Raw genomic sequence first — 27,500 nt, forward strand, 5'->3', positions numbered from 1 at the left:
TATATGTATAGAAATAATATATATATATTGGCATAATTATGATCTTAAGATTTTTGATAGATGATTAAGGTATTTAAAAAAAAAAAAAAAAAAAATTATAACCTTCAAGTTTAAACAGTAACAAAATGTGTAAACAGCCACTCTCCTCCTGTCTGAGGTGAATAAAAGATCTTGCTAACTTTAGTACTCAGCAGCAGTAGAGGATGTGATCTACTGTGGATAAGAATATTCACTTCTTCCTTAAACAGTTACAACATGCACAGTGTCTTTAAAGCAACACAACACACACTACATGAATCTTTCAGTTTCATTCTTATCAGTTTCAAAGTTTGTATATCCAACATTTTGCATAAAATCAACCACAAGATCAATATAAGAACACATAAGAGAAGGAAAATATGGAGATCTCAACTTTAATCACATTATTAACAATGCTATGAGCAATGTAAGGACTTAGCCCTGCCATCCCCTCAACTAGATACAGTATCTGGTGTTCGTCAACATAGGGAATGGTGACCATGTCCCTACAGCATAATCTTTCCTTCTGTGAAAAGTTAAACACACGCACACAGAATGATCAACTGAGTTACTTGGCACACAGGCCAGTATTTCTGTAGCTTGTTTGCTACACAAGTATCAGACAGACACATGGACAAGCAAACAGCTGGGCGGCCGTTTGTGGAGGCTGTGTGCCTGGAAAGTTCAGTCAGAGTTGTACCGCCCACCTGACGCTGTTAAGAGACAGTATTCATGTCAGAAGGCATTTCTTTCCTTTTCTCCCAGTATCCTCTCTTCTTTATCATGTAAAAAAAATGAAATAACAGAATGAAGGACGAAGTGCATGAGCAGCAAAATGGTGGAGAACAGGTGTGCAGGAGAGATCTACTCTAACACCACAGTGCCGCCTGCTGCCTCCAGAGCCGCTTTCAGTTTCTCTGCCTCCTCTTTGGATACATTAGCCCGGATTTCCTGGGGAAGCGACTCCACTAGTTTCTTAGCCTAGAAGAACAGAGAAAAAAAAACTTCATTTAGTTCCATTACAGAAGCTGGTGTACTGTCCTGAGTCAGTCTGCAACACTGCTACTGAAACAGATCAGAGACATTTTCAAAGGCACTAATATTAGTTATAGTAAGTCTGCTCAAAGTTGAACCTTTTATTGTAAACCATGATGCTCTGCATACAGGATGTCAGCTGTCATTAAAACCATATTACACTTGTTAGAAAACAGTGGAAACTGTTCCAACTTCGGAAAACGCAGTGTAGTGTCGTCATTTATGAAGCAGCAACAACAAATGAACTGCAACAGCATGTTTCAGTGAACATTCAAACCAGAGCATTGAGTGTATCCTAAGCTGCTTCTTCAATTATTTAAAACCTGCATTCTTCACATCCATGTTTGCAAAAAAAAAAACATTGCTCATTAGCAATACTTGTTATCAAAACCACTACAGGGCACCTTTGAAATAAAACTCAGATCAGGACTAAACACTAATGATGAGACTTACCTGCACCAGATTCAAGCCTTGGATGCAGTTCTTCACTTCCTTTATAAGTTTGACTTTTTCTGCTGCCTTCAATTCTGTTAGTTTTACTGTGAAGTGAGTCTTCTCTTTCTTGACTGGTACATCCTCCTCTTCTGTGGCCTAGTTTCACATGGGGGAAAAAATTGGCATATTTATCTGTGCACTTGGATACTCTATAGTAACTATTAGCTACTATGCATTAAGTAGGCTTTGACACCTTGACATGAAAATGATGATTATCAGAGAAGCACTGATTTAACTTTAGTCTTTTTTTTTTTTTTTTTTTTTTTAAATTTGTAACTTATGGTAGTTTTGTAAAAGATGAAGTTTTATTTGTAACCTGTTCCTGTTATATTTTCCATCCTCTGTGGAATAATTCTCACCTGAGCTGCAGGTACAGCTGATGCCATTGCCCCCATCGGCATCATTCCAACATCCTGAATGTTCAGAGTTTTCTATGACCAAAAAAATAAATAAAAGATATAATCACTCAACATGACAAAACAGTTTGATCACAAAAATCTATGACAAGGCATACTGTGGTTGAACTCAGTGTTTCAAGTTTTGCACAAACCTTGAGGAGCTCATTCAGGTCTGACACCTCTAACAAAGTGAGGCTGGCTATGTCATTGACCAGCTGCTGGATTTTGGGGGAATACTGTTTGGGTACTCCATCTAATGGAGGGGTGGCAATGGCATCTGACTGGATGGCTGGACTGGTCTTCAGAAGTCTGAGGGCACACAGGGCTGGTGTCTGCCGCTGAAGCTGTTGCCTGAAAATGGGGAAATGGATTAGCCAAAGAACTAACTGTGTCCGGTCCTTAAAAGGCCAGGATACAGGACAATGTGCATCGAGATATATCCAGAGTGTGAGAACATCTGCAATTTATATCTGGCACATCAGAATACATCCTAACTGATCAGGATTTTATGAGATTGTGACACATAGTTCTCAGCCTTACAGTTAGATTAGAGGTTTTTGCTTTGGGTGCAGACTTCCAATCCTTGTCTGGCATTCAAATATTTGGGAGGTGTCTCGCATGCACTACAAAACTTACTTAAGGGTGCATATACATTCATGATGTACGACTGGTAACTTCAACTAACTGGATCACATTGCATTCACACCTTTTATCTAGTGCAGTCCAAATGTAATCGAAATCTGTTTTCTTATTAGTGGCAACAACTTTGCTCAGTGTACAGCGGTACACGAACAAAGCAGGAGATGCAGCTCGCGGTTATTTGATAACATGAATGAGTGAAAACATGAATTTCCAGTGACTCGAATGTGACCTTGACTGTCAGAAGCAGAGCTGCTTAATAAGAGGGGAGGGGGGGGGTATCTTACAGCTACTGCCATTAATATCTTTCTTATGAAAAAGCTAAGAACGAGGACAAGATGTTCCACAAGACAGCGATCACTGGCTCATGGTGTTGAACTTTAAACCTGAGAAGCAGCATTAACCACCGGGTGCAGTTACCGGGCTAACGCTAGCTAACCCCAGAACACACAACCGTAAAACGCGAAGGTTATTTTTTAACTGCATACAAAAAATACACCCTCTGTATTCACACAAGCTACCCAGCCAAACGCAGGGTTAACAACCAAAACCACCCGTGGCAGTCAGCAGCTGTCTGCCCTTGAAGAAGCAGACAGTCGGAACGCTGATGCACCTTTACCGCTTCCCCGGTGTTACATGACTGACTGATGCACGCTCAGAGGACGTTACGTACCGGTGTGTGGTCGCCGCAGCCCGCAGCGCGGTCCGGAGGCAGCGTCTGGTGCAGTACATGCTCAACGTAAACTGGAGCCGTTTGTCCCGGTGTCCCTCTAAAAACGAGCTAAGTTTGTCGCAACCAGGTCTCCTTCCAGCCCCTCTGCCTCAAAAGCACATGGCGCCTGACCTACCCACAATGCCGTGCGTGAACTGTTAGAGAAGCTATGGGCGCCCGTAAGGGACATGCAAAATAAATAAATAAATGAAAATGAGAGATACTTCTGATAGTTACATATGTACGCATAAAGCCAAATTACACACGATATGTAGTGAAAATAATTAGCAGCAAACGCATTAAATATGAGCATTTCCTCAAAGCGTTTGTCTTAAAACATAGGAAAAAGGTCTCATTGCACAGAGAACAAATAAAACACAAATAATCAAAAGATGAAGTGTGGTCAGTCATGTCTTCATATTGACATGAATAGAAATGTTATTACGGATTATACTATTATTCCTTAAATATAAACTTTTTAATAAAGGTTTTTGGGCTAAATATAGAGAAGTATACATTCTTTGCAACTTTATTTATCAGACACATTATTTATTATATGGTACAATTATTTACCATTGGGAATTTGATTAACTCTGGTCATGCATAGCATCCAGTGTCCTGGATATTTGATATGTATGACAACAAATTATCTTCGTGTTCAATTAAAAAGCCTAGAAGTGAATAAAATTCTTTTCCCTTTTACAAAATCACTGTGATTCATCATCATCACTTTTTTCTACCTGTCCATTCTCCATACCCACTTTGGCATTATTACATTACTACTCACAGTCACAGAACTGATCTCTGTCTGTTTGTCTGTTTCCCTGTGTCCTACCTGTACCCTACCAGTGCTGGACACGAGGGAGAAGCACAGACGGAATCCTCTTAACCGGGTAATCTCTGCAACCATCTGCTGTTACAGTCATCCACCACACCCAGCCTCCACCAATATGCCATTTCCCAGCTAGTTTGTCAAGCAGCACAAGTAAAGGTAAGAGGGATCCTCTGAGAGAGAAAATCAATGCATAGGCATGTCAGCACAACATAACAGAGTGACATGTCCTTCTGCTTCTTTCCCTCAGACCATGCTGCTGTCTCCTCAGGCAGAGAGGAACTGGCAGGATCTGTGTTCAGTGCTTGAAGATGTGTTGGAGGACCAGTCCCACAGGCAGCTGTTTGCCTTAGAGCTGGGCTCTGGAACCGGGCAGCATGTAATACGCTTTGCCCAGAAGATGCCCTTTGTCACCTGGCAACCATCGGACATCAAAGAGGAGTCTCGGGACAGGTTTGTGTCTTGTAGAGAAAAGCTTACAGTAGTTATATGCATCAGACACATTCAACAATCTGTTAATGATCCAAATGACTGGCTAGAGTAGTGACACTGTCAACTGTGTTACAGTTAGCTTCACTGGCAACACTTCATACAGTAATATATGGATGCAAAAGAGTTTTATGAGAATTTGAAAAAAAAAAAAAAAAAAAGTAACATTAAGTCTGCATGACCTGTTTACAGTATCAAGGCATACATTGCTGCAACCCATGCAAAAACAATACTGCAACCTATCCACCTGGATGCCAGTGAAACGTGGGAGAAATGGGCAGGCCTTCCTCGCAACTCGTGTGATGTTATTATTGCTATTAACTTACTGCAGTACAGCTCCTTCAAAACAGCACAGGTGGGCCTAGTCAACTAAAAACAATGTTGAGCTAATAGGCTCAGAAAAATAATGATGCTGTGCTGCATTGGTTCATTTATGAAACAGAATCTCAAAATTCTTCCAATGAGCTGATATCTGGTTCTCTTTTTTTTTTTTTTTGTGTTGCTAATTTTCTAAGGGTGTTTTCAATGGAGCGGGTCAGATGCTCCGACAAAATGGTCTTTTGATAACATATGGGGTATGTGACAACAGTAGTTTTGAGTTTATTAGCATCATGTCATTGTGAAGATGTAACAAATGGCAACACTGGCTTTAAAAACAGCCTGTTAAGATTTCTCTTTAATATGTTTCAGGTGTATGCTATCAATGGCACCATTACACCAAGTTGTAATGAACAACTGGACGCAGAGCTTCGAAACTTGTGAGTGAGTTTCTATTTTTTACTATAGTAACATACTACTACATGACATCAGTTTGTTGGTGGTTCTGCTGGTATGATGTAAAGAGACTGACTTGTCCATGTCTTACACAGGAATCCTGAGTGGGGTCTCCCAGACATGGATGTACTGAGGCAGCTGGCCTATGGGAACGGGATGCGTATGGAGAGGATAGTGAGTCACATACTGTAGTTTGGGGTAACTACTTGGTAATAACTATATTATAGCTTTGACACCTGTAATGTTTCATTTTCAGGTTGAGATGGAAGAATACTACAAATGCCTCATCTTCAGAAAACTTTAAAAATGCCAAACTGCGCAACTGAGTTTTAAAAATGTTCTTATTTGTACTGTAAAGCCCAATTTAAATGAAACACTAAATTTCCATAAAGGTTGTCAAACCATATACTGCATGTCTTTCTTTTCAAATTCTATTGAAGGGAAAAAAGAAAAAACAAAGGCAAGTGGACAATAAGAACCAGATATTTATTAAATATAATTTTAAAATTACTTTTAAGTCAGACAGATCAGTATGATGGAATAAAGAAGTTCACACATGGCAACTGAAAGGTTACAGAAATCACTTGGGTGTGTGATACATACATGCGGGACATCATGTTCACCCTGCAAGCATTTCCATATCTCTGGAGAGCCAAGTACACTTGAGAAAAGATTGCCCACCTTACTTGTACTTATTATGTAGATATCCTCATCTGTGACAGTTACAACCAAGTCATTTTAATAAAAAAAAAGGGAAGGGAAAAAAAAGGGATGCAGGATACTTTTAGAGTAACTGGACTGTTTTAGTACACATATTTTATGGTCTCTAGTTGTGTGATTTCAATGATTTCATCTATGCAAGTATGTTTAGTGATGATTAAACAACCAATCTGCAAATTTTCTAGTTATCCTCCCACAATGTATAACAATGTAAAGTAACTCCTGCCACATGTTTTATCATCTCAGAAACTACGTTAATGAAAGTTCAAGCAGTGCACAACAAATAAAATGCCAAAACAAGACTGTTGACCCTAGTTGTGTGTGCGTCTGTTTACATTAGAACGGATGGAACCGAAAACTACAACTGGAATGTCAAGTTGTGAACCTGATGGAGATGTGAGTTAGTGCCATTTATTTCAGGCTGTTGACTGTGCCCTTCTTTATCCACACACCCATAACCTCTCATAACAGCACATACAGATGTCCCTCAATCACTCCCCAAACTGTTACGATAGGGTGTAATAATTAACTTCCATTCCAGAAAAGAATTCAAATTTTAACATGCATTTGCTTTAGAAAAATATGAGGCAAAGGATGGTTATGTCTGTTTTTTCTCCTCAATTATTATCATATTTTCTTATTCATTTTAACTTTATTACCACTGACTATTTCTGAGCTTCAGTTATTCATTTAATAAGGAAATACTACATACTTATCAGCTGGAAAGAGGGAGAAAGAGGGTGTAGGGGTCTGGGTTATGGTGCCCTCCCTTGCATCTTCACCTCACTTTCCCATACTTCAGTGGGGGAGAGGCAAGGAGAGCAACAGCTCTGCAACATTATCACAATATTTCACGTTGCCACAACATCACAGCTAGGTGGAAGGTAGGAGGTGTGTGTGTGTGTGTGTGTGTGTGTGTGTGTGTGTGTGTGTGTGTGTGTGTGTGCTTGTGTGTGTGTGTATGTGTGCTTGTGTGTGTGTGTGTTTCCAGAGGGCATCCTCAGAGTCCAGAGGGAGGGGAGAGACCAAAGGAGGAGAGAGGGTGTAGTGTGTGAGACCTTGCAGCATATGGGCTTTTAGTCAAAGGAGATGAGCTGCGCCTCTGCACTGCCCGGCAAAGCCTGAGGGTTCTGCTGCTGTGCCTGCTGCTGCTGCTGCGGGCCACCAGGGGGAGCCACCTAGAAAGAACGGAATGAGCAAGTAATAATAGAAAGATTAGTGAAGACTGAAATAACCTGGGTGCACTGAAGAGTAAAAATAAAGATACCAATCAATGATTAACATAGTTTAGCTAATTTAGCACAGTTTATTGGAAGGTAATGAAGAAACAAATAATAAACCACTGACCTGCTGGTACATGGGCTGCTGGCCTGGCATGTACGGCTGTTGGGGTGGCATATTGGGGTCTTGTCCCGGCAAGGCTGAAATCATGTTCTGCATGGTGTATGGCTGGTAGCCCATGTAACCCATACCATTAGTGGGAGCAGCCTGGGACATGGGAGGCATACTCTGGGCCTGAGAGGCCACATTCTGCACAAAACCAGGACAACGTTTAGTGGAATATTTCTTCAGCATTAAATATGCACAGTGTAGTGTGTGTAGTTATCAGAAACTGAATGTCAAGCAGACCTGGTAGCCCTGTGTAGGTGTAGGCTGATAGTTGGAGTACGGTGGACTAGCAGTGGGTGGAGCCTGACTGGGAGGAGGAGCAGGCTGCCCATTGGTGCCTGCAGCTTGGTACATGTACGCATTAACCATATTGGGATCTGGAGGGAGCACACACAGGAGGATACTTGAATTAACATATTTATGTATCATATCAAATGCTTCATGGCTGAATGTAATGCAGATTTTTTTTTTTATTTCTCAAGCTATCAAGAGTATTTCAAAGCTTTCTATCCAAGTTTCCAGTTTATCTTTCTTCTTATTGACTTCCTCACCTGTGGCAGCGCCGGGCATGGCCTGATACTGTGCTGGTGCAGTCTGCCCAGGCTGGTTCATATAGATGTTATGCATAGGTGAACCCTCCACAGAACCAGCAGGGCTGAAGGTGCCCGGGTAGCTGGGTGGAGCGCCAGGCTGGTACACCACCCCTCCTGCCACGTTGGGGGGCAAAGACTGCATCTGTGTAACCACACATACAGGCATTATCAGAGATTTATTCCGAAAGATTTATGAACAGTTAAATGTTGTGTCTAAATTCCCACGTCATTTTAATTACAATACCTGGCCAAAGCAAAAACAAAACTTAACTGTTAATACTGCAGCCCAAGTGTCTACGGCTTTTCATTCTCATGTCATGTGCCTACCATCTCATTCAATCTGGTAACAGGTAACATTAGATAAGATAGCAATTGTTTGGGTTGAAATCCGACATCAGGTATCAAAGGTGCATGACTGGGACCACTGCTGTAAGAGAGGGCTGATTAACTTCTGGACTAGGCGATGGTAGTCTGACAGTTCATGATGAAATATGCTGTAGAACCGCAGCTAGTGAGATCAGCAAAACCAGTGTGGCATAGGTCAGTGCACAGTGTGTACCTGGGCGTAGGGCAGAGAGAAAGCAGGCATCTGGGCTCTCATCTGGATTGTGTGCTTCTGCTGCTCCAGGCGCATCTGCCTCTCCTTCTCCTGCTCCTGGAGGCGCTGAATAGCCAGTTGTCTTTGCATCTCCAGGTACTCCTGAGGTTCCAAAACAAAACACTTGTGAGTATGGTAATGAATAATGTATCAATGTGCATTCTAAATGGAGAGCCTTGTTTCATCACCTGTTTTTTCTGCCTCATGATCTCCAGTTTTTGTGCCAGCTGGATCTGCCTCTGCCTCTCTGCTTCCTCTGCGGCACGGCGTAGCTTCTCTCTGTGTTCGTCACGAAGGGCATTGAGAGCTGCCCGAGCATCACGCACCTGGGCCAACTTGTCCTGCAGCCCCTCGTAGTACACTGCCAATGACATACACAATGCGATGACTGAGAGCTTAGACACAAAGGGAGACAAAGATGCATAGAAGCTCGCACACTCATGAGCAGCAAACACTCACATCGTTTCTCATCTAGCTGGTTGAGGATGTCAAGCAGCTGTGGATGCATGTTGTTGATGGATTGGAAGAGGGAGAGCACAGCACTGTCATTGGTGATGCTGCGCCCACGCATGTGGTTGCTCTTCATGCGGTTAAGGAAGGTGGTGACGGCGTTCTGCAGAGCCTTCAGAAACTGCTCATGGTTCTCCTCTGACTCGCCGTTCTGGTACTGCTGCTAAAGGTGGAGGCGACAGGGAAGCGAAGTGCAGAGAGTCATTTGTGGTTTTCCTTCTCCAGTTCCGCTAGACATAAAACTGCTGCTTGTTAGATCTACTCAACAATATTTCAATATACCTCCACTATGCTGACTGGCTGGACAGGGACGTGGCTTTCTACAGGCTGACTGATTGCAGGAAGTGGCTCAGCCAATGGCACAGGGGCAGGGGCTGAGGGGGTGGGACTTTTGCGAGCCTCTTCCTGTTTCTTCTCCCAGTATGTTCTGTTCAGGTAACGGGCCAGCTGGAATATTGTGACACAGACACATCAGTATTGTAAGTACGATGTAGTGTATCCATTAGTCTATAATAAGGTACTGAAGTAGAGAAGGACAACATGTACCTCAGGGTCTACATCTTCAGCTGATGGAGCAGAGGAGTTCTAAAGAAAGTGCATAGTTCATAGTGGTCAGTAAAAAAAGATAATTCAACAACCTGTAAAATAAAAAAACTTTCAACTTTGTTTGAATGATTAAAAAATGGTTTGTAGTGTAAATAATTCATTTTGCCAGGAAACAGTCTTACCACAGGGGAAGTGTAGAGGGGGTTGACTGGTGGTGCTGAGGAAGTCACCGGGGTGGGATCAGCTTTGGGATACATTGTGTATGAGTTCTTTTGCCTCTGTAAGTGCAGACACGGTTTTGGTCAGTTTTTCTCTTTAAACAGGCTGTAAAAACAAAAAGTAAAATTTCAGCTGTGCAACCCACCATCCGCTCCTTCTCCTCAGCCTCACTTTGGGAAAGGGCAATGGCCAGCTGCAGCTCCTCCTCCTCCTGCAATGCTGCCTCATCTCTCTTGGGTGGCATCTGGTGAGACACACGAGCAATGGTGAGACCCAGGGAGCGAAAAGCAGGGAAAAGGAAACAAAGACCAGAAGAATAAAATACAGCAAAAGGATAATTAAAATACATTGATGCATATGTGTTTTCCCATGTAGAGTCCCTAATACAGATGTCAACTAAGCCATCTTATTTTTCTATACAATTACCTGTGACTGTTGGGACAGCGGGCTGGTCAGGTATTCGGGAGGCAGTTCAGCAGAGCCTGTGGGTGGTGCTTTCCCTTCAGCTTTCCTAAGTGGAGGAGAGAGGGAGGGGTGGCTGGTGAGGAAAAGGGATCAGGGAGGACAAACAACCTTGTAAATCAGATGAGAGAATTCCATTTGAAACAGCAAGCACTCTCCAAAAACAGAACAATACAATAAAACAATCAAGGAATGCACAACTCTGTATATGCTGCAAAATTCTTTTAATTTGCTATTGTAATAATAGGACATGTTTATAAGTTGTTAATCTGCATTCAGACTTGAAACTGCTTTTAATCACACATTGTGACAGAAAATCAAGTTTTGGAGAAATTGTGTAAAGCTTCAAGTCAGTCAGACTCATTACCACTGAGATATGGCATAATTTTGCAACACTGTTCAGAGTATGTGCAAGCTGGAATCATTTAAATTACACAGTGTGTTCTTAAATCAGGGGCATTTATATCATAAAAACCATGGCATATGCATAAACAATTAACTTTTTTCAGGGTCATCCATATATACTGTGTACCAAATTTGGCGAGGGCCAGATGAAATATATTGTGACGAAAACAAAATATTTAAGAAAAAAAGTCAAAATAGCAGAAAAATACATTAAAAATGGCCACATGCTTGCAGTATTCTCTGCTGGCCTCACTTTCCACTAAATTTCAGTCAAAATCCTTTTTGATGTAACCCCACTGAATAACTGGAAAACATGACCTCTTTGACAGAGGTAACACAATAAACATATCAAGACAAATTGAGGTTCAAATCACAACTAAAGGTGAGCAAAGATAATTAGATGGAGGACCATACACTTAGACAAGGCAGTGCATTAGTTACTTTTCTCTAAAGCTAACGGTGATACAGCACAGATGCAAACAATCTAACTGTGTGTATCTAGGCTCCACAAAAAAATAATACAGCACAACATGAGCAGGAGAATAATTTACAATACCAGAAATATCATGCTGCAACTAATGAGGTATTTCTCTACATTGCTGGAGACAGATATAGTGGTATCATTAAGGGCCACCATACTTCAAACTTTTCACTGGACTCACTTGTTAAGTAGCTCAAAGCAGGGCTCACAGACACGCACTTCCTTCTCGATTCCAAACTTTGGAATGGTGGAGTACTTAGACGAACACTTGCCACAGAAAATCTGGCCACAGGCTCGACAGTGGTGCTGGAAAAGCACAGAACAGAAATCGAGGTCAACTTCCGCACATGCGCTACACACACACACACACACACACACACAACGCTGTAACTGAATGAAGAAAACCATATAATCTACAAGTGGCCTAGTTAAAAGGAAGCAAGGCCTACCTTTCTTGTCATGACTCCAAACTGGACTCTGCACCGGTGACACTCCTCAGCATCAACCCAGTCAGGGGCCTAGACAACAAACAGACATCAAATATTACTACAGATATGATGATGCAATAAAAGAAAAAAGAAGCAAATCACTGGAGCTCGGAGTACATACAGCATATCCTCTCTTCTAAATAGTTCACCAGCATTTAATTTTATGGTCTGCATTTAAAATATAATTCATGCTGCTTCTACAGAAAACAATCACTTAATAAAGCAAACTCTACTACAGTGAAACAACAAAAACAAAATATCTCACTCTCTCTGCTGCAAACATCGCATCACTCTCCTTGAACTCGGGGAACACATGACCTGTTGAGAAAAGAAATACAGACTTGTTGAGTCTACAGTATGCTCCTGGTTTCTGCAGTGTTGACCGAATAAAATGGAAGACTTTTTAAGACCTTTTTAATACCATCTGTTACACCAAAATACAATTATTTATGAAGTATATCAATTATATATCATATTTTGTCTGTAGTTTCCAGCTGTATATAAATAATTCCTAGTAATATATATGTAATCAATTAATATGACCTGGACCCAGATAATCCCGTCACACCAGTCTCACTTATAGTTTATAAATATGTAGTGTCTTTCAAAAGCCCACAACCACATAGATTCTTTCTAAAACCGTTTTTGAGTAGATGGAGTTAAATGTTAAATGAAAATTCGAAAAGGACTTTTCAAAACCTTCAGATACCCTCAAATAATGAACAATATACAAACAATATGTAATAATTGCTGTTTAATACAGGACATCAGTTTAAAAAATATTGTTGTAAATGTAACTGTTTGAATAAATCACTTTGATGTGTCTTTCTTGAATTTAGCTGTAGATAAGACAAGCTTAGAAATATTTATCTGGGTCATTATACTTTTGGAGATCCTTAGGTTTCTTTTCAAGTGAGTGTGACAATAAAAAAATAAATACATTAAAAAATACAGTATATGCGCATGTGTCCACTTACCTTCCACTTTCATAATCTGGTATGTGTCTTGAACCACCTTGTATTTGGGTTCGTTGCGGAAGGCGTGAGCCCAGGCCTGGATCAGGTACAGAATCTTGTTTCTGACATTTGGTTCTGTCTGTTTCTGGTGGTAAAGGAACCACACAGAGTCAAGCAAATGTGTCTTTACACCTTCAAGTCCTTCTTGTTTTGATATTCTACACTTCTGTTGTCACTCAACAATGGTATGAATTAGCAAAATGAATCAAACAACACTGCCTCCGATAACAAGAAGTCAGGTGGGAAGTCCCTTGCTTTGGGCTGAAATACCCTCTTGTCACAAGGCAGTGACATCATCAGGAAGTAGAAACCAGCATGGGCCGCAGGAGCCTGGGTCACATGGTACAGCTAGGACCCAATCAAATAATGCTAGCTCATGCTGTAATGCAGACTGCTGCCTGGAAGCAGTGAGCAGATATTCCAGTCATGAGAGCGGTGGGAAAGGTGATAAAGCTTCCAGCCAAAATATGGTCAGACAACTCATGCTGTCTGTGTTTAAGAGGTTGAAAGCACTATATCCAAACTTTCCACAACTTGTTACTCTGATGGAGAAAGGTACAGGACTAAAAATATAGTTGCACACACATTAACGTGATGAAAAATTTGTTGTTAAATCAATTAACTGAGATTTTCTGCTTTTCTCTGTTTTTTATCATTGTAAAGTGAATACTTTTGGGTCAAAAACCACAAGACATTTGAGGATGTTAACCTGGACTGTAATAAACAGTGGTGAGCATTTTTGACTACTTTTCGTTAACTAAACACTCAATCAGTTATTCGAAAAATGTTCCTTGGGTTAAATAATGATTTTTAAAAAATGAATGATAAAAGATTCTAAAAAGGTTGCAACTGTTTTCCAGTCCTTTGCCAGCAAATTAAACTTCACAATGAAAACACAGTACTGAGCACAACAAAAGTCAAACCTTGTGCTGTGAAAGAACTAGATTGTTGCAACGGAGAAAACAGAGAGTGGGAACAGTATATTTGAGATTAAACAGCATTGTGACATCAGTGTGATGCCTAAGAAGAAAAATAAAATCAATGACCTTGAGTAGGTCCTTCAGTTCCTCCATGGTCTGTTTACTCGCCACCTCATCATGGACTGTCTGGCCACAGTTCTTCACCACAGACTCAAGGACCTGAAGGGAGAGGTCACATTATTATTCACTGACAAAATAGCACATTAAGACAAACAACATATACAGCAGAACTGTAGGTTTCCAGTTAATTAAGTTTAATTTTTTACATGTTATAATGTTTTTTTTTTGCCATCTGAAAAATAATTTAGCAACAACATTTTCAACTTTACGCAGGTCTTACCTCCAGCGCATACAGGGCCACGTGTGGATTTTTGTCATTCAGCTTCTTCTTAATAGCTCCAATAGCATATTTAGCTCTGCACGGACAAAACAAATACTTTTCAATTGAAAGTCCAGGTTATAAAGTTTTGTTTTTGTTTTTTTTGCAAAACACACTTGTTCGGTTTTCTTAATTTTTTGTTAAAGAAAGATAAATCTAATAGTCAAATGAACTATTTGAATATGTATGCAGACAGAAGTTGGCAATTCGCAGAATCACTCACTGTGTGTCTCCTTGTCGAATTAGATCACAGATCTGCAGAATCGATTCCCAGTCAGTCTCCAGCAGCAGCTGACTGGTGGCTTTATCTGCAATTAATACAGAGGGTTGAAGATGTAATATTGGTATATTGTCTGGTTAATATCTGTCACGCAGTATCTGCCACACCAAACCAACATGTCATTAAAAATAACAAGCTTCCTCCATTCCTAAGGAAAGGATTATTAGGAACACCTGACCTAAACTAATGCAGTCTAGCCCTGAACTAAATCACACTTTCACGAAGGTTACAATGTTCAGTTTTGGTTGAAACTGTTTCAGAGAAGTGTTACTTTACGGTCATTTTAAAGGCTGAAGTTGGTGGTGCAGTTGAATTCTCTTTCTCTATACCGAATCATGTTTCTAATATTTTAATCAAACCTCACTGATGTGAATAGATAAAGAGGCAGCTGAGTGCATTTATATGCACTGTATCTTGTGGATTTCTCCTCAACTACTAAAGTGTTCCCTTGATGTGCTCTCTTTTCTCTCTGATAACTATTATATAGTAATTACAGAGTCATTAGATAAGATACAATAATTCTAATGGCATAAATACCTACACAAATATGGTCTTATTCCTGATTCTATCTTAAGAGTTGAAACATCTGATTTTGTTGAAGGGGGAAACTGCATCAAACTTAAAAGATAAAAGTTTGTGGTTCTGCTTTGTACCCAATCATGAGAACCTGTGTCAACACCTAACTAGTTTAAAGAATTTTATTATGTAAACCAGTGGTTTATCATCATCTGAGGGTTTATGGGACACTGCACCTCATTCTTACCCCAGGGTCCCCTGGCAGGTTAATCTGGCCATCTGTGCCAACTGCAATTTAGATGTTAATGATAATCTTCCTGTTATCAAATTGATTTTTTCTATAATCTGATGTCCATTGACTGTCTATTTTCAACACCATTCATGAAACCACCTACAATGCACCTGCACGGTATGACACAGTTGTTTTTTTCTTGGGATAGTGCCATGATAAACTACTTATAACCATCTGACGTTAATTTTACCAAGTGTATTTTAATAATAAGACTTCTAATTCAGTGTAACTTTGATCTCTACAGGGAAGCGATAAGCAGCTTGCTAATCAACCTGTTGTGGACTTTAAAAACTTAAGACAACACTACAGGTCATAAATGATATGTTGTGCTTGGCTGTATGCCTGCCCTGAGCAGCCGAGTCATGTCAGGAGTTATCCAGTAACATTGTTACTGTTACGTTTACATATTATGATATGAGCTCACCTGAAGGGGGTCGACAGGCTGTTTTCTTCCTGACTAACAGCTCAAACATAACACAAGAAGATACTGGCTTAGTTCGATTCCGAGTAAGAAAAAAAGGGGGGCAAATAAGATTGTACTTGCTACTTAGCCGGGTTGCTAAATTTTGTGAGCCTAACGGGGCCTCCAAACAATAGCAGCGAATTTGTTAGCAGGCTAAATTAGCTAGCCTGAGAGCCACAGCCCCAGCGTCTGTCAAAACAATACGCTGGGAAACATCGCACTTTGACTCACAGTTGGCTAATAAACCATCAACTTGACAAATGTGTGGATAACTTACCGAGAAGCCTCTCAAATGTGCCTCCACCCTTCCCCATATTAGATTCAAGGTGTCAAAGTCTCGGTCAAGGAGTCTTGTTTGGTCAACGGGTCCTGATATTTCCACCGCTGAGGTTAGCCTGTTAGCTGCTCTGTTAGCCACGGAGCACAGCTGTGTAGCTCTTCCTACTTCCCGCTTCCGGTACAGAAACAGCAACGCGGAGGATTTTTCTCCCTCTAACGACCGTTAAATGAAACGGTAAGTACATTCTGGAGAAACTAAAGTACTTGCACTGTATTAAAGTACAGTTTGAGAGTCCCTGCAGCACTTGAGTATTTAGCCTACATTTTCTTCTTCTTTATACGTAAACTGCAGCACATTTCAGAGAGAAATATTGCAGGTTTTGCTAGACTACATTTATATGCAAGGTTGGATTCTGTCAAAAGCTAGTTTTAAAACTTTAACTGTTTTAATTTTTTTCAAGCTCTATTAAGAAAATAAACCTCAAGTGAGTTGGCAGCAGGGTGATGTCAAAATGATGGCTCAGATGACCCAGAAGACCATGGGCCTGAAAATCCCCACGTTTACTCCATATTGTTTTGGTCTATAGAGTTTGATTAATTACAAATTAGTTTGAAATATGTACCACTTACATTATCAACTGTGTCGTCTCCTCCACCCCCCCTGTCTTATAATACGACTCTGTGTCAAAAGCTAGTTTTAAAACCTTAACTGTTTTAGTTTATATGAAGCTTTATCAAGGAAGTAGACCTTACTGACTTGTCTTGAGTATTGATTGTGTGTTCTGTAGTTGATCCTGTGACAGTTTACAGTGAAGTATATTAGCAATGATTCATTAATGTCCTTGTATTCAGTGTTGTTATTAGAATTGTGCTGGTACCATACCATAAAGCTATTTTAAGACACTGTGCTGGTTATTTACAATGTAAATGGTGCACTTGTTTCACTTTGTCTTGCCCATTACAACCTTACAGTAAAATAGCACATATTGTTTGACTATATTCACAACATTACTCCACCAACATTAGTATAGGCCTACTTAGGTCATGAATGAGTCACTACCTGGCACTTGGGACACTGGTACCCATTGTTATTGTGGTGCTGTAGTGCTCAATAAAGTGGCATTGTGTTGCTCTGTCCACTGCTGTCACTGACAAAGAAAGAAACTGATGGGGCAACGTATGCCCTCGAAGCTATGATCAAATTTACTCTTTACAGCAGACAGAAAGCGATTACCGGGGCATGTTTTCTATGCAATTTAAGAAATTTAGCCTGGAAAAAATATTGGCATTCTGAAGCAAAATCATGTCAATATCATGTGGTTTTTATTTCACTGAAATTGTTTTTGAAATTCTCTCTGGATGATCATTTACTTCAAAGTAAATGAGCACAGAATCTGAAGGATGACAGCAATGCTTGTGAATAAAGATGTTTTCCACTTTGGCCTGAAAATCCCACATTATATGTTCACACATGCAGACATCAACAGTACATACAGTGAAGGACTCAAACATTATGAGGGTTGATGTGTTTTAATAATGTCATCTATAATTCAGCCTTGAATTCTTGTCCATTTAAATTCTGACAAAGAGTAGGAGGTGTTTTGAGCTGTACTATCTATAAGACTGTTCTGGTTTACTGTACTTATATACAGTATGATAGAAGGAGTACCAGGATTTTTTTTGTTATGAAATAAAGATAAAGAAAAGTTTTTCTTTGTCCCTGGTACAGAGTAGCTGAGACAGGGAAGAAGAGATGGAAGATAGGAGATGGACAACCATACACACACACACACACACACACACACACACACACACAAACATACACACTTCTCAACAATATGGCACCACAAGCAAATCTACACACATCCCCATTGTTCTATTGTTCTTCTCAGCAGAACACATAGTAGCATTTACACAAACGAGCCAAACAAAGATTTTTCTTTTAAAACTACTATGCTACTTCTTTCAAACACATATGGTTGTAAGATTTTTTTAACTGCTTTTATATCTGTAATTGTAAAAATGTGGACAACACAGGTTTGGACAACCAAAAGTTTTATTGTATTTTACACTGACAAACAGAAAAAATGTTATTTGAAGATATCAGGTATGAAATAATAAAATGAGTTCAATTTTCCCTAAACAGCCTCCTGCGGCTTTTCAAAGAAAAAAGCAAACTGGAATAACATTAAATATAAAATAATTACAAGGAGCAAAATCAAGAGGAGAAAAAACAGGTTTGTCATTGTTTGGGGTGGATTTGTGAGACTTGAAGGCATTCAGACATTTTGGGAACTTAGACATAACCTTTGACTTGTGTAGTAGGTGCCCTGCGAGGACTACTTTCTCCACTGCTGAAGGTGGGAGAGCCTGGGATGCCAGGTGGACTTGACCCAGCATAGAGCAGAGATCCTCCAATAAGGAGCAAAGCTGAAGCCGCCCAGCCAATGTATAGGGCAGGGCCAAGCTCACGCTTGTGTGGAGCCGCCACATGTGGGTCATAGAAATCCCTGATGATGGAGTGGGCAGTCCAGCAGACGGGCACAAGGTAGAGGAACCCTGCAATGGCAAAAAGAGCTCCAGAGATGCGAGCAATACGGGCCTTGAGGCTGTTTACACCGATGCACTTAGTGCACTTGACTCCTAGGACCCCCAGAGCCAGAGCCAGGCCACAGAGCAGGATGGAGAACACTGTGAGGCCCCGGGCAGCCTGCATGTCACTGGGCAGAGCCAGTAAGCTGTCATACACCTTACACTGGATCTGACCTGTGTTCTGGACAATGCAATTCATCCAAAGGCCTTCCCAAATGATCTGAGCCGTCACTATGTTGTTACCGATGAAGGCAGTGACCCTCCATAGGGGGATGGCACAGACTACTGCCCCACCCACCCAGCCTACAATGGACATTATTAGGCCCAGCAACTGCATACCTGTGGTTGCCATGGTGAAAGATGTTGTTTGAATCAGATGGATTTGTCTTGGTTTTATATCAGTCTCTGTCTGTTGTAAAGGGCCCACGTATAGTCCCACAAAGAAATGTGACAGTCTATGGAAATGTCTTTCTCCACCACTGGATCCTCAGTCTGTGGGGGATGATGTTGATGGGTTCAACTTGGACTAGACGAGGTTGGGTATCCTGAAATTCAGAAAAAACTATTAGAATAAATTTCAATTCATTTTTATTTAGCATACAAATACCTTGCAAAATTTTACAAATACAAAAATATCTATAACTTGTTACTTCTTACAACAATTTACAGCATTACAGCAGCGTATGTATGAAAAGACTAACGGAGCATATATTTATCATAAATATTTGGAAACAGGCTGGGAGGCCCATGTTTAGTGGATTCCAGTAAGAACCACAGAGAATAGCCCTCTTTGACACAGCTGTGGGTGTCGAGCTACGCCTTGCCGGGTGAGTGGATTATCTCAGAAAAACATGAGGAGACTCTGAACACAAGCAGCTTTCATGCAGGCTTGTGGAGTGGGCCAGGAGGACCTGTATCATCTATTTATCCACATTTTACCACTTCTGTGAATCAAACCCTCCCTGCACAAGATCCGTTCAACAACTGATTCTGATAGACAAATAAATGTCAAGAGGATAAATTTTACTCATTATCAGATAAGCACTTATCCATCTGGGGGGATTATTACTAGATCTGATAAGGAAAATTACAGCCTGTCTTGTGAGTAGGCAGATAATAATATATCGTATGAATCCAAGAAACCAGAAAAACCATTCAGACTGGACTACATTCTCCCACTGTTACAAAACATTGTGCATAAACTCATGGAAATGAAGTCAAAGTCCCTCAGTGGCCTCTGATGGCCGCCAGACCTTATCCTTGGTATAACTAATGGCTCTACCTGTTAGGAGTAGGATACTTTTCAGGGAACTACTGCAGTGACGCAAGAGCAATTAGTAACATCCCACACACCTCCAACACTGTGACTATCACCGCTTAAAAAGGGATATTAAATTGTGACACAGCTAACACAAAATAGAACAATTACTGGGAACATCCATTATATTCCATCAAACTCATCACATAAATGTACAGCTTTTAATCACACAAAACTATCAATTTTTCCATCAAGTTGTTTTTCTGTGTTTTTGGAAATGTCACTAATGCACTGATAGAGGATATGAGCAAGGATATTTACCTCAAATGAAGTATGGTGCACTCTCTTTGCTCCCCTTGGTCCACAGCTTAGTGTTGCTGGTCCTTTGCTTGTGTAGATCAGCTGTGGATGTCCGCAGTTGTGAATGACAGCCCTGAGAGGTCAGTTTAGTCCACAGGAAGGCTGGAGAGCAAGGGAGGCTCTAACTGAGAGGTCAGGTGAACTACAGCAAAGGGGGTCGATCAGCTTCGACATCTAGGACTGGACTGGAAAATGGGGCTGCCCTCTGAGATGCCAGCACAAGTCTGTGTGGCAGTGGGCAGAAGCATGCGCTTGTGTGCACGGCCGTGTTATTGTGTGAATGCGTGAATGTGTTTGAGTGTGTCTCCCAGTGCCTGGTGTACGAGCACAATGCCCTGCTGTTTTGCCGTGCCTTCCCTCCCTGCTCTTCGTCAACCTCTGTCCCAACCCTGCACCCCCTTATATCCATACAGCAACCCATTTTCTCCTCTTTTTCGACTTTGACTCACTTGTTTATTTATGAGTGCCTTCTAGCCTTTTCAATCTGTTTATGGGTTTCATTGAAATTTTCAAGTGTAGGGAGTCAGTCCTTATGCAACCTCTTGGTCACTGTTCTGATGGAGAAATGTGGTTCATTGTGGGTTTTCATATAGATTTTTAAATTAATAAATATATTTATCATACTGCATAGATAATAAAAAGATAATTTAATACCAGGAATAGCAACTATGTTTATACTGGAGTTTTATAAATCCTGTATTGGGAATAATGTTCAGATGCTACAAAAGCTAGAACAGATGATTAGGGGAGCAGCATTTTTTCCACCATGCATGCGACCAGGACTGAAGAATGGATGAAGCCTTTCAGTGAAGGTATCGGTGAAGGTGTAAATGTGGACTCCGGATTCTGCGCAGAAGAAGGACACGCGGCCCTCTGTGTAGTCCAGAAACACACCCACCTTCCTGGGCCTCTGCTCTAGAGCCACCAGGGTAACGGGAGAGGTGTTGGCAATGTACTGGCCTCCAGCCTTCAGGCTTAAAGTCCAGAAACCATTTGCAGGACAGACAGTGAACTTGCCCTTCCTGTTTATTGATTGCCTGACGACACCCAGGTTCCACTCAATCTTCTCCCCAACCTCCACCTCCCAGTAGCACCTCCCACTGCTGAAGCTTTCTTTGGCCAGCACGTTTGCCACACGGTCGAACCGCTTTGGGTGATCTGGTACCTCCTGAAGCTTGTCTGTGTGTCTCACCTGTTTTCTGTCGTCTGAGACGAAGAGGAAGGGGTGGGCTGTCTTTACACTCAGATTAACATCCACTAAAAAAGAGGGAGAACGGGTCAAACGATGTGGACAGCCTTAGCACTTAAAGACAGAGTACACTACCACCTCCGTACCCCAGTAATGGAGTTCAATCTTGTATTTAAGTTTGCAACACCTTCGCAAGCATTATCAGAACTTTATTTGGACAATAGCCTTGACATAAAAAAAAACAGCCTCCTCCTCATACTTTAAAATACAGCTTTGAGTTGATACAACTGATTCCACCATTAATAACTAAAAAAGGTTAAGGAATGTTTTTCTTTGCATGTGGTTTTCTAAGTAATCATGCAAGAGAATGCTGAAATATAAATGTGTTAAAAATTAAAGACCCAAAAAAAATCGGAATTACCCTCCCCATAGCAAAAAGAAAGCCTTACCTGTATATTTCTCAGTTCTTTTAAGTTCTGTAAAGGAAGAATCAAAGCAAAACAAAATGTCACTGACACTGAAATTTAGTCCCAAATTTATCTGATTCAATACATGAGATATCTTTAAAAAAAAATGTATTGCCCACCAGATTTGGAGAGCCTGTTGACTTCTACTTTCATCTTATCTATCATGTCTGACAGTGCTCGTCTGGTGACCCCAACACAAGGGTCAGTTTCTATGGTAACCTTAGACCAGTCCTTCAGGTCAGAGAGGGAAATAGTGGAAATGATGTTCTGCATGACATAAAAAAGAAAGACGTTAACATTTCACTGGTGGTAGCTGGGATCAGTGCTTCACCATCACCATCTTGCTTACCAAGTTAACTTGCTTTGCATCATCAGTTTGATCACCATTTTCAGGAATCTGAGGATCAGATTCAGCCATTTCCTTCCTCAGCTCCTGGATCTCCTGCTCCAGCTCTTTCACCAGCATTTCTACTCTCTTCTCCTCATCCCTCTCTCTCTCCTCTATTGCAGCAACAACCGCTTTGTGACTCTTCTCCATGGCATTCACCAGGGCAGAGAAGACCTTCTGACTCTCGCGTACCTCTCTGAGGTAAGAGCTCTGATTGGACATCATCATCATCATTCAACTATACACATTTAAGAATAAATAAAGATTTTAAAGTTTTATAGAGAGTTTCAACAAACCTTTTGAACCTCAAGAGAATATTTCAACCTTTCTATCTTCTGAAGCCGTTCCTGAATCATTTGCTCAACATCTATAACCTGTACACACGCAACAGTGACACAAGCATTCACAAATATACTAGATTTATTAATTATCACATTATACCACCTATAGTGACAAATGCAAGCAAAGCAAGTACCACTTCCTCATCGGGTGGTTTCTGCGGTCGAGTCTTCCTGTAGTTGTCAGCGATGTCAGCCAAAATGCGGTTGACACTGAGGTCAGGCTTGTCAGTAAACACTCTCTTACAGTGGGGGCAGTATTTGGACTGGTGTCGTGCCCAGTAGTGGCAGAGACAGGACAAGCAGAAGCTGTGTCCACACGGTATGGTAACTGGTCTGGTGAAGATGTCTCTACACAGAGCGCACAAAAAGTGCTTCTCAGGGAGGAGGCTGATGGTAGAGGCCATTATCTGAGAATGACAATGACATGAAAGCAATGTCAACAAAGTATGAAGAAAAGATTTTTTATTTTGTTGTTTTTCATTTAAAGGCCTCAGTGGTAACAAAGACAAATTATTTGATAGACAAAAGTAAACATGGCATCTTTGTATTCTAAACATCTAACATGAATACCTGTGTTTTAGGAAATAATAATGTTATATTATAGGACAGAGGTTGATACTAATTGCAAATCTAGTATATATTCATTATTTATTATCAAGTACCTATACATATATGAACAATGGTGAAGTTCATAAAGAATGTCTGACGTTTAGTCCAGTGGTTTTCAAGGGTCACAAGATAAACCGGAGGGGTTGCAAGATAATCAATGGGACAGGAAAGAAGAGAAAAACAAAGACATCTTAAAAGTTACAAGGGAGCCGACTACATACTGTCACATGCCAAAAAGGTTGGAAATCACAATATATCTATAATTTGTAAGCTTATCAAGTGTCTTCTGTTTTTAAATGTAAAATCTTGTTTTGTAAAGTAATTAGTAATTGCTGCATATCTATCCTATAACATGGAGTAAAAAGTTCAATATTTCCCTCCGAACCGTAGTACATTAGAAATATAAAGCAGCAGAAAATGCAAACACTCAAGTAAAATACATATTGTACATATTGTTACAACTGTTCTTTACTGAAAATGTAACAAAAAGTTGTAATTTTAAATATTTTTTGTTTATGAACAAACATGCAAAAATGCATTTTCCGCTGGGCTATGCAGCACTCAGACAGACGAGATTAGTCAACGTCATGTTGTTGGACACAACAGCATTCCTCTCATATTGTGTAATGATAAACAAAGAAATGGTTATGTGTTTTTAGTTTGTTTTTTTCTTACTGACTTAACATTCATTTCATGCTAAAGTTCCCCATAGTGAATCCTAGCCCTCTGGTTATTTTCAGTCACAATGTCTTATTTTTGTTATTGCCACAGACATTCGATTGAAAAGAATTTCTTTTTGATAGACTAACAGAGAAGGGAAGCAGCTATGTAAAAGATGTGATGTCAAGTATGTAGTCAAACAGGTAGCAGCCAAATTGTTTGTTACGTCATCAGGGTGCTACGACTCAGCTACTGAATGTTTAAGGTTGTTGATATATAGTCCGTGAGTTTTGACTCCATTGTACTCTGACATTCATTCAGGAATCAATCTCAGATTACGCAACATGTTCATGAATGAGTCACATCAGATTTTTGTCTGAAAGTCAGAAAATCTGACAAAAGTAAAACAGGAAACAATATCGAAAAGTTCAAGGAGCCAAGTGTGGTCTTACCTATCCCAGTTGATCTTATCCAGATAGCACTGCGGTCAGCCTGCACTGCTTCTGTTCAGAGTTCCACGACGATAATACATAAAGACTGTAATGGTTGACACTCAGCAGGTGTACTAAGGTGTGTGTATGTGTATGTGTGTGTGTGTGCGTGTGTTTGTGTGTGTGTGTGTGTGTGTGTGTGTGTGTGTGTGTGTGTGTGTGTTGTCCAGGAAAGGGGCGGTGCTTTAGACAATGGCACTCTCAGTTGAGACTCCACCCTGAATGTTATCTGAGCTACCCTTTAACCAACCCACAGCAAGACTCCAGGAAATGTTGAGACGCCAAAAACAAAACCAAAAATGCTGTCAGTAATCACAACATTTATTTAAAATATATTCATTTACAGTTAAAATCAACTGTGAGATTTATTGTTTTTGACCATTAGTAATTCCCTTAAACTATGTGTTCACCAAAACAGTAGCTTAGTATAGTAGTACAGTATAGTATAGTATGTAGGTAATATAACTGGGGAATCAAGTTTGTGTTTCAACCTAAAGGGAGTTTTACATTTCCTTATCTTATTTGCTGTCAGATCAGCTTGAAAGCTACATAACCAACAGTTACACACCAGGAGCACATGATATAAATCTTTTCTCTTGCTTCCTGAAATACAGGTAGGAATTCAATGCCACGCCGTCATGATCGAGGAGCTGCAAAGAAGCGATTGATAAAAATTGAGTTAAAGTTGAGTCTAGCAGTTGGAACCACTCTGTCCTCCATATGCTTTATAGCGACCTGGGCCGTTCCTCCACCTGATCCTCCAACCGCACCACCAATGATCCCATAAAGAACCATACCTCCTGGCCCCTCTATAGACCCAAACAGTGCTCCCATGATAGCTCCCACAACCACACCTGTCCCCAGCCCTCTGGCCAGGGAAGTCCTGAGCCATCCATTGTCCATCTCCGCCTTGGCTCTGATCTCAACGCCAACATTGGCGGTGTAGGCATCCTTCTGGTGATACAACTCGTCCGCTACGTACCGTTTCTCCATGTCAGTCCACACCCTCTCTATCTCTGCTGTTCTCTGCTTCCTGAGCCTCTTTTCCTCCTTCTTCACACAGTCCTCTGCCTTCTGGAAAGTTCTGCTAGAGAAGTAGCCACCCCCTAATGAGGCCACCATTAACTCTAACTTCTGCAGCAGCTCTCTGTCACGGCTGCGATCTCTACAGTTCTTGCTGAAAATGTGAAAGCGTCCACCATACTTCTCGATAAGTTCTCTCAGGTGCCAGTCAGTCTTCTGCACTTTGTTTTCCAAGGCAGCTCCCTCCAGATTTCCTTCATAGGCCAGGAGGACCATGCAGTGCTTCAGACAGTGCCTTCCAAAGCGTTTCTTCATCAGTCTGTATGTATTTATGTCATTCGGGGAGATTTTCTCCATGTCAAATGCAACAAGAAAGGCATGGGGACCAGGGATACATAAACACTTAGACCTTCTCAGCTCCATCCTCGTCTTGGCTCGAGACATATCCTTGTCATAGATGTTTGGTCCATTGACCACAGCCACTCGTCGACCAGCCAGCTCTCCAGTATTCTTCCTGCTGCCAGAAATGCAGGAGATATCCTTAGAAAACTCCTCTCTCCCAAGTATGGTATTGGTTAGTAGGAACTGAGAAGGTCCACTGCTACCAACCACCATAAGCCTCAGTTCCGTAGAAGAGCCTGTGAAAAGAGAAGTTCAGTTGAATTTCAGAAAGAAGAAAACTGCAAAAAAATGCTCTCACTTATCATTGTTATTTTATATCCAGCTATGAAGCGCTTAAAATTCATATGTAATAACTTGTACAAGAGGCTGACAAAATAATGCTTTCTCAAATAATCTTGTGGTTTTACCAAGGCACTGTAAGATGATTTCCTCTTTTAGTTTTCTCCTGTAGACCATGAGTCTGTGAGTATGTTCCTTGAGCTAAATGATTACTATGATGTTAACATGATATAATGCTACATCTTAGTTAGCATGTTAGCACATACTGACTTTTGCTACTTAGCACAAAATACACAGTGATTTCATAAAACTCACAGTATTATTATTAGTTCTGTAGGTATTTGCTCCTAAACCAAAGTATTGGACAAATTGAAATTTTGATTCTGAAATTCTGATGGCAGAGCTATTGAAAAGTCAGCAGATCACCAGAGAGATTACAATTCATCCTTAGGAGAACATGACCAACAAGCCTCCAAATCTGTATCCCATCTCTTTTAACTGCTAAATCGCATAGAAACTGACATGACCTATGATACGCCTGCCTTATTAGTTCTGCTGCTTGAGTTAAAGCAAAGCAGAGAAGCCTAGTCGTTTCCATGTCACATTTTTTTACCTTCTGTACATTTTAAATCAGTGAGCTTACCTTTCTTCCTCTTATCCATTTGGTAGATTTACAGCCCAGTCACTCTTTTAAATTTAGATTCTCTCAAAGTTTTCCAGCTTCTCACTGGACTGAGCTCATCACCATAGCTGTTGCATGTATTCTATGAAAACACATCCCTATTCCCTCTCCCAATCTCTCTCTCTCTATCGCTCTCTCTGCTGATGAGGTAATTGGGCACCAGATTTAATATTAAGTGGAAAATGTCCTCAGGGTCGGAAGCTGGCAGTGAGCACATTCACATTTATTGACATCTTTAATGAAATACTTAGATTAATTGCTCAATAAATTTGTCTATATAACATAGAACACTTAGGAATAATATAGTAACATGTTAGGAATAATGTAGCAAAGGACAAGAACATTTATAATTTTCTTTGTTGCTGATGTTGACTGGCCCATTTCTTCACTTAGATACAGGCACACATCATATAACTGATTTGTGTGATCATCACAACAAGTCCTGCAAAATTAATCAGTGCCGAGCAGAGGCAATTATTTGAAGGTGACAAGCATCTAGGGATTGTAGAGTTGTTTGTCCACTCACAGAGCTGTGTTGGCTCTTACCTGTAAATGATGAAGAGATTTAATTAGCAGTAACCCTGATGAGTGAATGCTTTTAATAACACTCAAACAGTGTTGATTGTTAAAATTAATATCCTAATTCTAAAGGTGATCCAACAAGGTTATTTCACTGTCAGCCCACCAGACAGTTTTTTCCCTGGGTTCAGGGAAATCAATAGCTCATTAAATTAGTTTGATCCTGTGCGAG

The 27,500-nt window shown here is 40.6% G+C and overlaps 6 protein-coding genes across 10 annotated transcripts; 1 reads left to right on the forward strand and 5 right to left on the reverse strand.

Annotated features, from left to right (window-relative positions):
* Positions 1 to 397: 397 nt before the first annotated feature.
* mrpl12 (mitochondrial ribosomal protein L12) lies at positions 398 to 3,447 on the reverse strand. Its single transcript, XM_023404374.2, has 5 exons — positions 3,259 to 3,447; positions 2,099 to 2,297; positions 1,908 to 1,979; positions 1,507 to 1,644; positions 398 to 999 (listed from the first exon to the last, which is right to left on the reverse strand). Exons 1-5 carry the CDS (start codon positions 3,315 to 3,317, stop codon positions 883 to 885), a joined length of 585 nt encoding a protein of 194 aa, XP_023260142.1. The 5' UTR covers positions 3,318 to 3,447; the 3' UTR covers positions 398 to 882.
* A 670-nt stretch (positions 3,448 to 4,117) lies between these two features.
* Positions 4,118 to 5,798, forward strand: LOC111653709 (methyltransferase-like 26 B). The gene is made up of 7 exons (XM_023404371.2): positions 4,118 to 4,288; positions 4,380 to 4,582; positions 4,811 to 4,973; positions 5,134 to 5,193; positions 5,309 to 5,376; positions 5,488 to 5,566; positions 5,649 to 5,798. The coding sequence occupies exons 2-7, from the start codon at positions 4,383 to 4,385 to the stop codon at positions 5,694 to 5,696; spliced, it is 618 nt and encodes a 205-aa protein (XP_023260139.1). The 5' UTR covers positions 4,118 to 4,288; positions 4,380 to 4,382; the 3' UTR covers positions 5,697 to 5,798.
* A 61-nt stretch (positions 5,799 to 5,859) lies between these two features.
* On the reverse strand, positions 5,860 to 16,166 carry hgs (hepatocyte growth factor-regulated tyrosine kinase substrate). 5 transcript variants are annotated; one of them, XM_023404309.2, is made up of 20 exons: positions 16,007 to 16,166; positions 14,402 to 14,486; positions 14,140 to 14,215; positions 13,866 to 13,958; positions 12,781 to 12,904; positions 12,069 to 12,121; positions 11,765 to 11,833; positions 11,497 to 11,621; positions 10,394 to 10,478; positions 10,113 to 10,211; positions 9,931 to 10,026; positions 9,749 to 9,787; positions 9,485 to 9,649; positions 9,152 to 9,362; positions 8,881 to 9,053; positions 8,654 to 8,794; positions 8,053 to 8,236; positions 7,742 to 7,878; positions 7,460 to 7,642; positions 5,860 to 7,290 (listed from the first exon to the last, which is right to left on the reverse strand). In XM_023404309.2, the coding sequence occupies exons 1-20, from the start codon at positions 16,041 to 16,043 to the stop codon at positions 7,189 to 7,191; spliced, it is 2,277 nt and encodes a 758-aa protein (XP_023260077.1). In that variant the 5' UTR covers positions 16,044 to 16,166; the 3' UTR covers positions 5,860 to 7,188. The 5 variants fall into 5 exon arrangements, with proteins under 5 accessions (XP_023260077.1, XP_023260076.1, XP_023260074.1 ...); XM_023404308.2 differs by having other exon boundaries at positions 9,152 to 9,365; XM_023404306.2 differs by having other exon boundaries at positions 10,394 to 10,505.
* A 1,880-nt stretch (positions 16,167 to 18,046) lies between these two features.
* Positions 18,047 to 20,354, reverse strand: cldnk (claudin k). Its single transcript, XM_023404369.2, has 2 exons — positions 20,180 to 20,354; positions 18,047 to 19,145 (listed from the first exon to the last, which is right to left on the reverse strand). Exon 2 carries the CDS (start codon positions 18,950 to 18,952, stop codon positions 18,305 to 18,307), a length of 648 nt encoding a protein of 215 aa, XP_023260137.1. The 5' UTR covers positions 18,953 to 19,145; positions 20,180 to 20,354; the 3' UTR covers positions 18,047 to 18,304.
* A 133-nt stretch (positions 20,355 to 20,487) lies between these two features.
* On the reverse strand, positions 20,488 to 24,496 carry btr02 (bloodthirsty-related gene family, member 2). The gene is made up of 7 exons (XM_023404333.2): positions 24,325 to 24,496; positions 22,738 to 23,010; positions 22,559 to 22,636; positions 22,224 to 22,472; positions 21,994 to 22,141; positions 21,857 to 21,883; positions 20,488 to 21,475 (listed from the first exon to the last, which is right to left on the reverse strand). Exons 2-7 carry the CDS (start codon positions 23,005 to 23,007, stop codon positions 20,931 to 20,933), a joined length of 1,317 nt encoding a protein of 438 aa, XP_023260101.1. The 5' UTR covers positions 23,008 to 23,010; positions 24,325 to 24,496; the 3' UTR covers positions 20,488 to 20,930.
* A 249-nt stretch (positions 24,497 to 24,745) lies between these two features.
* Positions 24,746 to 26,149, reverse strand: LOC111653694 (GTPase IMAP family member 9). The gene has a single exon (XM_023404352.2). It carries the CDS (start codon positions 25,999 to 26,001, stop codon positions 25,000 to 25,002), a length of 1,002 nt encoding a protein of 333 aa, XP_023260120.2. The 5' UTR covers positions 26,002 to 26,149; the 3' UTR covers positions 24,746 to 24,999.
* Positions 26,150 to 27,500: the final 1,351 nt, after the last annotated feature.

The sequence above is a fragment of the Seriola lalandi genome, unplaced genomic scaffold (genome assembly GCF_002814215.2).
Source record: "Seriola lalandi dorsalis isolate HSWRI2012SDOR001 ecotype SW California unplaced genomic scaffold, Sedor1 jcf7180002054240, whole genome shotgun sequence".
Taxonomy (NCBI): Eukaryota; Metazoa; Chordata; class Actinopteri; order Carangiformes; family Carangidae; genus Seriola; species Seriola lalandi.

Coding starts and splice junctions, on each gene's coding strand:
- hgs (XM_023404304.2), bottom strand. CDS start 16,043: ATGGGGAAGGGTGGAGGCACATTTGAGAGGCTTCTCG. Junction 13,959..14,139: donor TGGCCCTGTATGCGCTGGAG/GTAAGACCTGCG, acceptor CTCTCCCTTCAG/GTCCTTGAGTCTGTGGTGAA. Junction 9,650..9,748: donor CTGAAGATGTAGACCCTGAG/GTACATGTTGTC, acceptor ACAATATTCCAG/CTGGCCCGTTACCTGAACAG.
- mrpl12 (XM_023404374.2), bottom strand. CDS start 3,317: ATGTACTGCACCAGACGCTGCCTCCGGACCGCGCTGCGGGCTGCGGCG. Junction 1,980..2,098: donor ACCTGAATGAGCTCCTCAAG/GTTTGTGCAAAA, acceptor TTTTGGTCATAG/AAAACTCTGAACATTCAGGA. Junction 1,000..1,506: donor AAGGCTTGAATCTGGTGCAG/GTAAGTCTCATC, acceptor CTGTTCTTCTAG/GCTAAGAAACTAGTGGAGTC.
- LOC111653709 (XM_023404371.2), top strand. CDS start 4,383: ATGCTGCTGTCTCCTCAGGCAGAGAGGAACTGGCAGGATCTGTGTTCA. Junction 5,194..5,308: donor GTCTTTTGATAACATATGGG/GTATGTGACAAC, acceptor AATATGTTTCAG/GTGTATGCTATCAATGGCAC. Junction 5,567..5,648: donor GGATGCGTATGGAGAGGATA/GTGAGTCACATA, acceptor TTTCATTTTCAG/GTTGAGATGGAAGAATACTA.
- cldnk (XM_023404369.2), bottom strand. CDS start 18,952: ATGGCAACCACAGGTATGCAGTTGCTGGGCCTAATAATGTCCATTGTA.
- LOC111653694 (XM_023404352.2), bottom strand. CDS start 26,001: ATGGTGGTTGGTAGCAGTGGACCTTCTCAGTTCCTACTAACCAATACC.
- btr02 (XM_023404333.2), bottom strand. CDS start 23,007: ATGGCCTCTACCATCAGCCTCCTCCCTGAGAAGCACTTTTTGTGCGCT. Junction 22,142..22,223: donor ATGCAAAGCAAGTTAACTTG/GTAAGCAAGATG, acceptor TATGTCATGCAG/AACATCATTTCCACTATTTC. Junction 21,884..21,993: donor CAACAGGCTCTCCAAATCTG/GTGGGCAATACA, acceptor CTTCCTTTACAG/AACTTAAAAGAACTGAGAAA.